Below are 12,037 nucleotides of genomic sequence, written 5' to 3'. Positions count from 1 at the left end.
CGCCAGCGCAACGGGCCTTGCCTTCCTAGGTTTTTGTCTCGGCTTTTGTACAGCGGGTTTGGGTTTTTGGTGGGGAGAGGTGTGTTTGGCCTTACAGTGGTGGGTGCAGTGGGCAGACCTTGTCTACTCTGGGCAAGAACAGTACCCCTGAGCTATGGCTCCTGGTAGCACTTGTCCAAGTTAAGTGTAAGTCTGTGGCTAACTTTAAACACCTTCTGCAGGGGCTTTGCACTCTAGGAACCTGAGTCTTAAAAGCTTTGTTATCGGTGGCGTGGGGGCTGCTTGTCTAAATGAGCCTCACCTCTGGGATCTTTGTTTCCGTTAGGGTATCATGTGCTCATTAAACTCTTTTACTGATAATGGCTGTTGTCTGTAGGAAAATTCACTGCTGGAAATTTTCTTATTAATCCCCTTGAGCCAAAAAATGCAGAAAAACTGAAGGTGAAGATCGCTGACCTGGGGAACGCCTGCTGGGTGGTAAGTCACACTTCCTGTGGTGCTGTGTTCTGAAGTGAGGGGGCGAAGGGCAATCTGGCATAGTGTATACCCGGTTAAGCGAGTGTTTTCTTTTTCTTGTACCCGACTGGTTTCAGACTTAGATTGCCTGCCTCTGCCCCCACGTAAGCTGGGACTAAAGGTGTGTGCCTACCGCCTGGCACATGTTAGGATGTTTTTGAGACAGGGTTTCTCTGTATCTTGGTTGTCCTGGACTCACTCTAGAGCAGAACTCAGAAATCTGGCCTTGAGCGCAGATGTGCTGGCTTTAAAGGTGCTCGGACACCGCACCGCCCCTCCAGCCATGAATTAGAAATTTTAAGATAAGGTCTTAATGTAGACCAGGCTGGCCTTGAGTTCTCTATATGCAGCTGCCCTCTAACTTAAGGTCATCCTCCTGCCTCAGCTTCCCAACTATTAGAGTTACAAACGTGTACTGCCATACCTGCCTCTTCGTTTCTTCCTTTCTCTTCTGGGCAGCCTTCCTTTAACACAGGGTCTCTCACTGAACCTGAGCCTAGCTGTTCTTTAGCATGTCCTGCCTGTGATCCCCTAGAGTGCTGTCCCTCCATCATCCACAGAGGTGCTGGGGGTCACATGCAGGCTGACCTTAGCTGTTTCCCTAGCTCTGTGTGCCTCCTTTCGTCTGTCTGCTTTTCACACTCAGCACACATACTGGCGTGTGCGCTCATGACAGCTGTCCCACATAGATGCGCCCTTCTCAGCTCTCACTTTTCAGTCATTTCTTCAATTTGCCAGTGCCTGCGTTCAAGAATGGATTTTATATGACTTCCAAACAGCTTGGGTTTCTTGTGTTGCTGTTAGGTCTGGGCCTGCTTGCCAGCTTGTCCTCTGTGTGTCGGTTGCACCGTGTGCGGTTTAGAGACAGCGCAGCTTTGGTTTTAACTGCAGGTCTGCTTGGCTACATTTTGACGCCTGTGACAAGGTCTTGTATGCATAAGTAAAAGTGTTTTGTGTTTCCTGCCCTCCTGCCCTTTGGCAGCGATTGCTTTGCAGGTATCACTCTAATTTCAGGCAGCACTGGGGCTCAAGCCGGTGTGGTAGGAGAGAGTGATAACCCCAGTCCTACAACAGCCTGGTGCTGAGCAGAGCCGGCGCTCCTGAAAGCGCAAGTCCCAGCACAGCCCAGCAGTGGTGCTGTGCACCTCACTTCCAGCACTCGGGAGGCGGAGGCAGGTGGATCTCTGAATTAGAGATCATTCTGGTCTACCCCGAGAAACCCTGTCTCAAAACCAAAAAAGAAGGAAATACTGGCGTTGAAGACCATAGTCAGTAAGAAGCTCTTTGGGTAGATCGAGACAAGGCCAGATTAGACCTAGAAACGTGGTAGAGGAATTAGGATGTTCAAGCCAGGTTAATGCAGGTGGAAGTGCCCGTAGCTGTTTGTCTTCCCCGGGAGTGCTTGCATGCTCTGCTGATGCTCCTCCCTCTGATCCCGAGTCCTGTGCCAGGCCTCAGAGCCTGGACCACGCTGCCTCATCCCTGTGCTTTCCCGCAGGCCTGCAGCCCTTGTTTCTGTACTCAGTCCACATGTTTAACATCACTTGAGTTTGTTTGGAGTATTTTTGGTTGGTGGTGGTTTTGTTTGTTTTTCAAGACGGGGTTTCTCTGGCTGTCCCGGAACTCACTTTGTAGACCAGGCTGGTCTCGAGCTCACAGAGCTCTGCCTGCCTCTGCCTCGTAAATGCTGGGACCACAGCCGCGCCCCGCCACCACCCAGCTAAGTCTGTTCATTTTTTTTAGCTTTGATCCTATGGAAGTGTGCGTGTGTGCACCTGTGTATCGCAGCTCACGTGGAGGTCAGAGAACAGTTCACAGGAGACAGTTCTCTCTGTGCAGTGTGAGTCCCAGAGTTCCGCCGTAGAGCGAGTTCCGCCGTAGAGCTTCAGGCTTGCTGGCGGCAGCCAGACTTGCTGGCCCCACTGTGTACTTACATATTGTTTGTTTGCGTGGTTTGGGGTTCTTTGTTTTGTTTTTGGAGACAGGGTTTCTCTGTGTAGCCCTGGCTGTCCTGGACTCGCTCTGTAGACCAGGCTGGCCTGGAGCTCAGAGATCCACCTGCCCCTCCCTTTCTGAGTGCTGGGATGACAGGCGTTGCTTTTTGAACCACAGTCTCTGTAGTCTGGCTGACGTGGGACCCACTATGTAGACTGTCGAGCACACCTGTGTGTCTGCTTTGCCGCGCTGGGATTAAAGGCATATGCCGTCACACTGGTTTTAGTTCTTTTTTGTAATGATTTTTGTTTTAAAATGTATTTATTTTACATATATTAGTGCTCTGTCTGCATGCGCACCTGCAGGCCAGAAGACGATATCAGATCCCAGTATAGATGGTTGTGAGCCACATTTGGTTGCTGGGAATTGAACTCAGGACCTCTGGAAGAGCAGACAGTGCTCTTGACCTGTGAGCCATCTCTCCAGCCCCTCATTTTGATTTCTTGATAAAGTTATTATTCCATCTAAACAAAATTAAGGCTCATCAATTTTCAAGTTATTTGGAATGACAGTAAGGCTGAATTGTCAGGTGAGAATTGTGAAGGAAGCTTCCTGGAAGTTTTTCAGAGAACTTTAGTCTCCATTATTAAGCGACTCTTCATTGTTCCGTCTTAAAATACATGACTGTTAAGGCTCTCCACTCATTGAATTTCTCAGCACAAGCATTTCACCGAGGATATCCAGACACGGCAGTATCGGTCTTTGGAGGTCCTGCTGGGATCCGGCTACAACACGCCGGCTGACATCTGGAGCACCGCGTGCATGGTGAGTCCTACTCGCGCCGTGCGCTAAGTGCAGCTCTGCAGCAGAGGGGCACAGGTGCTCACTTGGGCGTGACAGCAGCCAGGGGTGGGGTGGGGTGCCGGCGAGTGCTGAAAGCTGTGTCCTCTGCAGTTCAACTGGTCCTCGGTTGTCTTTGTCACTGCTTCATTAGTCCCTCAATAACAAAGTTCTCCAGTAAGCGAAGAGGATTAAGGCTTACAGAGAAGATTGGCCATGTCTGCTAAGACAGGATTGCCAAGAATCGCTAGTCGAGATTGTCTGGAAAATAGGCAGATGTCGGGGTTGAGTGTAATCTGAGTGTAGTTAGCATTTCTAGGTGACTTGAGATGTTAGCACAGGAGAGTTGCTCTTGTCACGAGTGGTGATATAACAGCCGCTGCGCCCTTGGCTGGCCACAGAGGAGACTCAGCGTGGCTAGAGGAGAGCAGTGTCTGTCTTTGAGGTACGTACTTCCGGGGCACAGAGTGTCATGATGAAATCTGAGTCATTAGTGGATGTGTCATCTCAGACACGATTTCTGGTGGCTGGAACATTGGTAATTCTAGGCCCATGGGCTGGCTCTGCCCCTGATAGCCTGAGTCCAAACCCTGAGCCATACATGATGGGAAAGAAAGACAGCTCTTGAGGGTTGTCAGCACAGTCGCACAGATGAGTGAAGTGCAGGTCAATGCTGCGGGACATTCTCGGTCCTCCATGTCTGTGGGAATGCAGACCGCGCTGCCAGCTGCTGTGAGCCTGCTGTCAAGACGCCATCCACTCTGCTTTTGTGGTCCATTTTTTCCTTTTTTTGTTTTTGCTTTAGTGTTCTTTGGTTGTTTTTACCCAGTGGGATAGCCCAATGTCAGTACTAATTGATAATGGGGTTTTTTTGTTTTTGTTTTTGTTTTTTTTCTTCCCACATGTTATTGATCCATAGCTGTCCTTCAGCTTTTTCATCTTAGGTGTTTTTCAAATGTTTGTCTAGATTTGGAATCAGGTATCAATAGGCTTTGACACGCATTCTGTTTCTCTGATGCTTTCATGCACTGTCTGTTTTTCTTAGGCCTTTGAATTAGCCACGGGTGACTATTTATTTGAGCCTCATTCAGGGGAGGATTACACACGAGATGAAGGTGAGTCCCCCCTCCCCACAGCTGTGCTTTCCACTGTAATTAGCATCATTTGTTGGTACCAGAGGCCTTTGTTACTGTGTGGGTGTGTGAGGGCCCCGAAACAGGAGAATTGGAGCTGATGAGTGGGACGGTGATGTCTTCCTAGCACTAAGGAAGCAGAGACAGGAAGTCACAGGGTCTTGGCCAGCCTTGGCTACACACTGAGATCCTTTCTCGCAAAGTTTAAAAGTGAGTAAGACATTCTGTATTAGGGGTCAGGTGGAGAAAACATCTAAGAAAAGACAGTAAAGATGGTGGCTCAGTTCCGTGACCAGCATGCATGAGGCCTGAGGCCTGAGCCCAGCCGCCAGCACCACTTCAACTGGGGTGGATGGCACATGCCTGCAGTGCCGGCGCTGGGGAGGTGGCAGAAGGCTCTAGACTTCAGGGTCAGTCTCATCTGTACACTGAGTTTGAGGCCAGCCTAAGAAACAAGATGGGGAAAGAGAAAGACACTAAAGAGCTCTGGCAGTCCATGGTTGGTTAACATTTGTGAGATGTTTGTCCTTGCTTGTCTTCCTTCAGAAGTCAATGACTTTTTACCCACCTCAGATTGAAAGTCCAGTAATTTAATCTGCAACATTACTTGGAGGCAGATCTTCCGTGTATAATATCAGCATTTCCTTTTCTACAAATAAAAGCTATGTTTATTTTCTTTTAAGTTGTATAGAATTCCATTTTAAGTCAAAATAAAGCAGATTTGAATTTGGCCCTGTGGGGAAAAGCACACGCTGTCAATTACTCCATCTAAGGCCATTGGGAAGACAGTTAGGTGCATCTGATTTTGCCAGCCTGATACCCACAGATTCCTAGGTGAATAAAAAGATTTTGGGAGGCAGTCTGTGAAGAGCCAGGACTGCGCTCTGCTCTGCTGTGCAGCACAGCTCCCTGTGAACATTAACAGGCTTTAACATTAACATTAGCTTGCTGAGACTGCAGCTACTGGTGAGCAAATGGCAGGTCAAGAGCCTGCTTGTTTTGCTCTCTACAGTCAGGCTCTGTTTCCTCTGTGTGTATCACACCACACAACTTTTGTTAGAAGGTAAGGTGACGAGAAATATTCTGTATATCCGATATTTACAGTATGATCCATAACAGCAGCAGAATTACAGTTAGTGAAATGAAGTAACAGTGGAGATAATTTTATGGTTGGGGTCACTGCAGCATGATGAACTTTATTAAAGGGTTTGCGGCATTCGGAAGGTGGAGAACCCCGGGCTCTAGATGGTTGGAGCTTTCAGGTGCCCTACTCTATCTCTTTTATGTATTTTATCTTTACTTGACTAGACTCGATGAAAGAGTGATCTACAGGCTGCACACAGTGCCTAGAGTAATGTGAAGTAGGACCTTCAGCTGCCAAACTGAAAATTAAAGTATATGTGAGAGGCCCTCCCCAGTCAGTACTCAGTCAGGCTGGCCTTAAAGCCCTGCTGTTCTCTGCACCTTGGCTTTTCAGTGTGTGTGATCTCTTTAGCACTTGTGCTGGTCTGGAAATGCTGATGTGGGGTTTCCTCTGCCTGAGAACCCACTGGGCTCAGATTTTGGCCTCAAGTAAAGCTGTAGTGTAGGTAAGCACCGAACACCGGAAGCTTGCCATTGGCCAAGAGCGTTGGCGGTCTTCCCGGTCTCCCTTGGACACGCTGGTTTGTTGTCCTTTTCCAACTAGCCCTTGAAAAGCTATTTAGGGAAAGCCTCGTTCACTGCTTTACCTTGGTCCTTGGTCTCAGCCTCCCTTCTCAGCCCACCTGGCATGTGCTGTGGGGCTGATAGGCAGAATTCCAGGACCCTGGTCACAGGACTTCTTGGTCTCAGAGCTAGACAAGCCCCGGCACAAGTGGAGGAAGCAGGCTTCGGCACCAAGGGTGACTCTGGGCCTCACTCTGGGCTGCCTGCCGCGGTGCCGGGTCTCTGTCTGTGGAGTGAGCCCTGCGTTAGACAGGCAGTTCATCTCCTCTCCTAGGACAGAGGGCAAGCCTGCGGTGCCTGCAAGGTGGGGTGTGCGCCACCCCTTTAGAGCCCGATTGTGATGCCGTTCTGTGTTCCTTCTCTGAACTCCCTGTGTGCAGACCACATCGCCTTGATCATAGAACTCCTGGGGAAGGTGCCTCGCAAGCTCATCGTGGCAGGGAAATACTCCAAGGAGTTTTTCACCAAAAAAGGTAAATCTGTTAACAGTCAAGGGGTACAGATGTCTGCAATGACACGCTAAGTCCATCTGGGTCCTTCTCTAGATCTGCAGAAAGCTGAGCGAGCACATTCTAAATACTCAGTGCGGCGGAGCAGGTGCTGAGTGGTCTGCGCAGAAGCTCAGCACAGCCAGTGTTGAGCTTGCTTGGGGTGGTCTCTTCCTATGCCTTCCAGGCTGACTTGGAACTTAAATCCTCCTGCTGGGTTGGAGGTGTGTGTCCCTACCCCTACTTAAAATTGCTTTGATTCTGTGTTTCTTACATATCGAAGATGAAACTGAAATAAAAGGTGAATCTCAAAGGATCTAAGAGCTGCCTGGTCTGGTGTTTATTCGGCCATATGCCCTTGCCCTTCCAGCTGCTAAAGAGTGCTAAGGAAGAGTTGTCCAATCACAGTGTGCATCGAGTTTGGTAGCAAATGTCCTCATGTGGAGGTTCTTAGCATCTGCCTGGGAAAGCTGTTAATAAGCCTTTAAGGGTATCAGTACAGGCAGGGCAGAGGCCCCTCGTCCCAGCTGCTTGAGAGGTCTTTCCCATGGCCTTAGATTGAGCAATTGACAGAAACAGTCTGAAAACTGTCGCTTCAGGGTTGAAGGGGCAGGAGGCTGCCTGGCGCACAAAGGCTGGCGTGATCTGGGCATCATTTGTTGTCGGGGAAAAGGTCGATTCCAAAGAGCCGTTCAGTGACACTGACACAAAGTTCCTAGATTTTTTTGATTTTTTTGTTGTTGTTGGCATTTTTGTGTGTGTATGTCACGCTGTTAGCTTATCATTTTAGATCAGTGCCTCATTTTGAAGCAGCGTTTGCTGGACTGTTGAGCTGTAGAAGCGGGCTGGGCTGGTTGTGGGTAACAGCCCTGAGCACACGTGAGGCCGTGTGGACTGTGAGCCTGTCGTGTCTTCCCGCAGGTGACCTGAAGCACATCACCAAGCTGAAGCCGTGGGGTCTTCTGGAGGTCCTGGTGGAAAAGTACGAGTGGCCTGAGGAGGAAGCTGCTGGCTTCACAGCCTTTCTGCTGCCCATGTTGGAGCTCGTCCCTGAGAAGAGAGCCACCGCTGCCGAGTGTCTCCGGCACCCTTGGCTGAATCCCTAACCCTCCTGCCACTGCAGCAGAGCTCATCTCACTGACCCTCTCGCCCTTCCCTCTGACTTACCCTCCTCCCTTTTCAGGGGAAGCTCTTTCTTCAAGGGTTTCTGATTTTTTTTCCCCCTTATTCCATCATGTTCATTTGGGTTTGCTTCCTTGATCCTGTGGAAATCCCACAGCCATTGGGCATCCTAGGTGAATTTGGCCTTGGTTGGGCTCTGCCAAAGACTAAAAGTATGAACAGCCTCACCCTCTGCCCTGCCCTTTTCATTCAGTGTCGGCGCCCTTTTTTGAGAAGAGCTGTGAAGACCTGTGAGTCCATCCTCTTTATTCTCTGACTCTAAGAGTCGTATTTTCTGTGCGTGTCCACGGCCAGCACAAGGTTGAGGAGGGAAGGGTGTGAATTCTGTGAGCAGCAGAGACATTAAACGTGCTGCGTCCAGGCTGCAGCATCTTCCTGGATTCTTTCTGTGTTTTCTATGGTCACATTTTTTCCTGCGACTTTTACGCTATGTTTTTTCGATGAGCAACCGATGTGGGTACCAGTTTAGCATGTTGAGAGCACTGTTGGATACCTCGAGGCCTCTGACCACTGTGGTCCTGGAAGCTGGAGTCTGGTTTTTAATGTGGACAGACAGAACCGGTGACGGTTCCTGGAGCTTCAGGTGGTGTGCGGATAGTTCTTTTCTGTGTCTTCTGTTGCCCTAAGTCCCGTTTGAACACCCTCCTGCCACTTTGCTTGCTCAGCTTGAATGGACTGTTGTAACTAGAGCATTGGGGTGATCCAGGCGGGAGACGGACCGTAGGTTTCAGAGCTGTCCCATCTGGGGAGTGTTCCCACATTCCAAGTCCTTGCTGGACAGCTCTCTGCTTCCATCCACAGCTTTTCCTTGCTTAGAGTTCTGGTCTTGACTCAGTTTCTCCATGTGGCTTTGCTGTTCCATTTCTCAGAAGCTCGGGGTCTTTCTTGAATCCTGGGTGAAGAACCAAGGGGCGGGGGAGGATGGCACGAACCTCGTTCTTTTTTCCTGTTGGTTTTGACATTAGCCATCCGATGCTGCTATTTCCTTGTATAATGTAAGTTTTTAAGTACAATTTTGAGATGATTGAAATGTACTTGAGGCTTTTTCTTCTTAATGCAAAAAGGCTTTGTGAATTTTTTTTTTTTTTTTAGGCTCGGCCTCTCATAGACTTGATTACCTAAACATTACATGTTCCTTGGGTGAAACAAGCATCAGAAGGACAGGATTGGGGTCACATGATGGCTGCTTGCTAGTTTAGCAAGGACCAAGTGGGTCTTGACTGCAGCAGTCTCTGGGAGCAGCTCAGTTTCTAACTGAACTGGGAGAAGCCACGGAGATGCAAGCCAAGGCTCCCCTAGCAAGCGTGACCGCTCACTGCCTCCTGCTGTGTGGAAGACTGGAGAGTCACCCTCATGATTGGCTCACCAGCAAGCAGCTTCACCTGAGGAACTGGCCAGCCATTCATTGGCTCTTGATTGGTTACTCCTGGAACCAGACGTGTTCCTGTAGAAAGAGTTTAAGTCAGGCTATCTATGCACCTATCAAGAATAAAGAGAGCAGATGACATCACATAACGGCAGGGAAATCAATCCTACGGCAGTTTACTCCTGTCTGGGTTGTCAACTGTACTGACATCTCAAGCAATAGCAGACCTACCTGAAACTGCTTCTCAGCAAATCAGTTGTGGGATTACAGGAATCCTAGTGACATTAAGGTGACATGACCAAGAAACACAAGCCAACAGCAGACCTATTTTAATCATTGATATCACAGGAAATTTTAAATGGGGGGAGAACCTGGAACGTCATTCTGGAAACAAGTCCCACCAAATAAGGGCTTTCCCCTACCACTTAGGGAGCCAGAGGACTTGTGAGCCATGAAGGGGCGGTGGCAGGAGCTGTCTGCCCACGGGCTCCTGAGCTTGGCTGAGCACAGCAGGTGCTGTGGAGGCCAGGTCTCGCTCAAGGACTGCTGTTGGCTCTTGGTTAAGAATAAAGCCCTGATATGTTTTATATTCTTTCTACTGAGTGCATTGTTTGTGTCCTCACAAATGCAGATCAATAAACAGAGTATTTAATAACCTGCTTGTTTCCGGAAGTCGTTTCTTTGTTGCCCGAGCAGTTGACTGAATGTCACATGGGCCCCCACCCTTTTGTGGGGTTTGTAATTTTGCTTCTGACCCTTAGTTGCGGAGTTAACATGCATTTTGGAAAGTGATAAGAAAGTTATGTCCCACATTCAGGAGGGGCTCAGCGATTGGTAGCCCCACAAGGAAAGAGACAGGCATGGGCATTACAAATCAAAAGCAGAGCGTGATCCCTGGGGCTTGCTGGCCAGCCCTTTTTAGCTGAGTCTGGAGCCCCAGTGCAGTGAGACCCGTTCACCACAGCAAGCAACAGGAGTGTGCCCAGTGTCCATCATGCGTGTGCATGCGTTCTTTCATAGCAGTTTTATGGACCATTTACATTTTTTATTACTTCCTTAAGCTCAGGTTTCTCTTTGGCGGTGTGGAGAGATTTGAGACAGGGCCTCACTCTTTGTCTAGGCGACCTGGAACTTACTATGTAATCCAGGCCTCTGCCTCCCAAGGACACACCACCACTCCTGTCCCTACTTGGATTTTACTTTTTTTTTTTTTTTCTCTGCTTTTGAGACGGTTGCTCTATGTATCCTTAGCCATCTGCACTCTCCTTTTAGACTCTCCTTTTAAAGATCCACCTGCCTCTGCCTTCGGAGTGCTGGGATTGCAGGTGTGGGCCGCAGCGCCTGGTTTCTTTAATTTATGTGTCTACGTAGGGGCCTAGGAGGCAGCTTGGGGGATTGGTTCTCCCCTTGTACCATGGCTTCCATGACTGAACCAAGTGCCTCAGGCTTGCAAGGCAAGCACTGTAACCCGGAGCTATCGTGTGGGCTCTGGACCGCTTTCTTTTGAATGGTGAAGACTTGTTTTAGAGTAAAGTAAATGGAGTTTTGTTGTTTGCTCCATGTAGTTGCCCAGATTTTAATTTGTGGTGTTTTTTAGTGTTAGTGAGAAGTCCTTTTTTGGATGCCCACGAACTACAGTGTTTGGTGTGCTGTATTTAAAGACCCCATAGGTGGGCATAGCAAAGCACCTTTAGTGCCAGCCCTCAGGAAGCTGAGGCAGGAGGATTGCCAAGTTTGATGCTAGCCTGGGCTGCACAGTGAGACTTCTGTGTTCTGATAGTGTTCACTAGAAAGTGGACTGTGAGATGCAACAAACCAAAGGATTATGCTCAGAAGCGAGCCTGTCACAGGGCTCCGGCGGAGGGTTGCACCAAATGCCCATTTCAGCAGAAAGTAGCAGCAAGATGGAACTTTGAAAGGAGCCCCAGGCCTGGGAAGATGACCCTAATGAGTTTGGATCTCCAGCACTCAAAAGCGTGGGCATGTTAACAGGTAAGTGTTTCCGTGCTGGAGAGGTAGAGACAGCCATTCTAGCCTGGTCTCCATAGCAAGTTACAGGAAGTCAGAGCCATTTAGGGAGAGCCTATATAAAGAAACTAATATTTGAATGAATAAATATGAAGAGTTATTGAAAAAAAGCAGCAGACCATAGCCTTCTGGTGTGTATATGTACATTCATTCACACATGCAGACAACACAAAAAGCCCTAAAAACTCCCACGTCCCAATATTTTGTGGTTTTGTCAGTACAGTGGGGTAGATAGGAGGGTCAGTTGACCAGTCTCTGGGGACTGGGTTAGGAAGACGCCTAGCTTTTGTCTGTGACCCTCCAGCACTGGCTTGTTTGGCTTTGGACCCTTCTGAGGAAGCAAGCTACCCGAGTGGCCTATGGAGAAGGATGGTGGCCAGCGAAGAACTGAGCGCCCAGGTACAGCAGGCTATGAAGATCCTGCCAGCAGCTTCGCTGAGGTGCATGACCCACAGAAACCAGGTCAGTGTCCTGCTAAGACCCTGGCTTCTGGGGCGAGGGCCCACACCAGTGAGGGACTGGAAGCGCTGTGGAGAGTGCCGGAGTTTTCTTTCCAAGTCTACAGTTCATCCAGAAATGATGAGTTTTTATTTTATGACACATAGTGTGTATACCCCTCGCCCCTGGATAGCCTCAAGATCTTCAGCCTCAGTGATTGTGGGACTTCACCACATCTGGTTTTTCTTGCTAAGGGCGTTTTGTTTGATTTTTGAGACAGGGTCTCGGGTAGTGTACAATGGCCTCATACCTGCTATGTGGTCAGAGATGGCCTTGAACTTCTAATTGTCCTGCCTCTAGCAAACGCTGGGCTTATAGGTCCATACCACCCTGTCTGTTAGTGT

The 12,037-nt window shown here is 49.1% G+C and overlaps 1 protein-coding gene across 1 annotated transcript in view; it reads left to right on the top strand.

Annotated features, from left to right (window-relative positions):
• Srpk1 (SRSF protein kinase 1) overlaps positions 1-9,822 on the top strand; it is a 36,206-nt gene extending 26,384 nt beyond the window's left edge. The window contains exons 12-16 of the mRNA XM_021633434.2: positions 377-477; positions 3,169-3,276; positions 4,337-4,406; positions 6,512-6,604; positions 7,541-9,822. Coding sequence (XP_021489109.1) covers positions 377-477; positions 3,169-3,276; positions 4,337-4,406; positions 6,512-6,604; positions 7,541-7,725 — 557 coding nt within the window. The 3' untranslated portion in view covers positions 7,726-9,822. The remainder of the gene's footprint in view (positions 1-376; positions 478-3,168; positions 3,277-4,336; positions 4,407-6,511; positions 6,605-7,540) is intronic.
• The last annotated feature ends 2,215 nt before the right edge of the window (positions 9,823-12,037 follow it).

The sequence above is a fragment of the Meriones unguiculatus genome, chromosome 16, assembly GCF_030254825.1.
Source record: "Meriones unguiculatus strain TT.TT164.6M chromosome 16, Bangor_MerUng_6.1, whole genome shotgun sequence".
NCBI classification, from domain to species: Eukaryota; Metazoa; Chordata; class Mammalia; order Rodentia; family Muridae; genus Meriones; species Meriones unguiculatus.
Note: the sequence above shows the minus strand (reverse complement) of the source record. Positions and strands in the feature narration are given on the sequence as shown.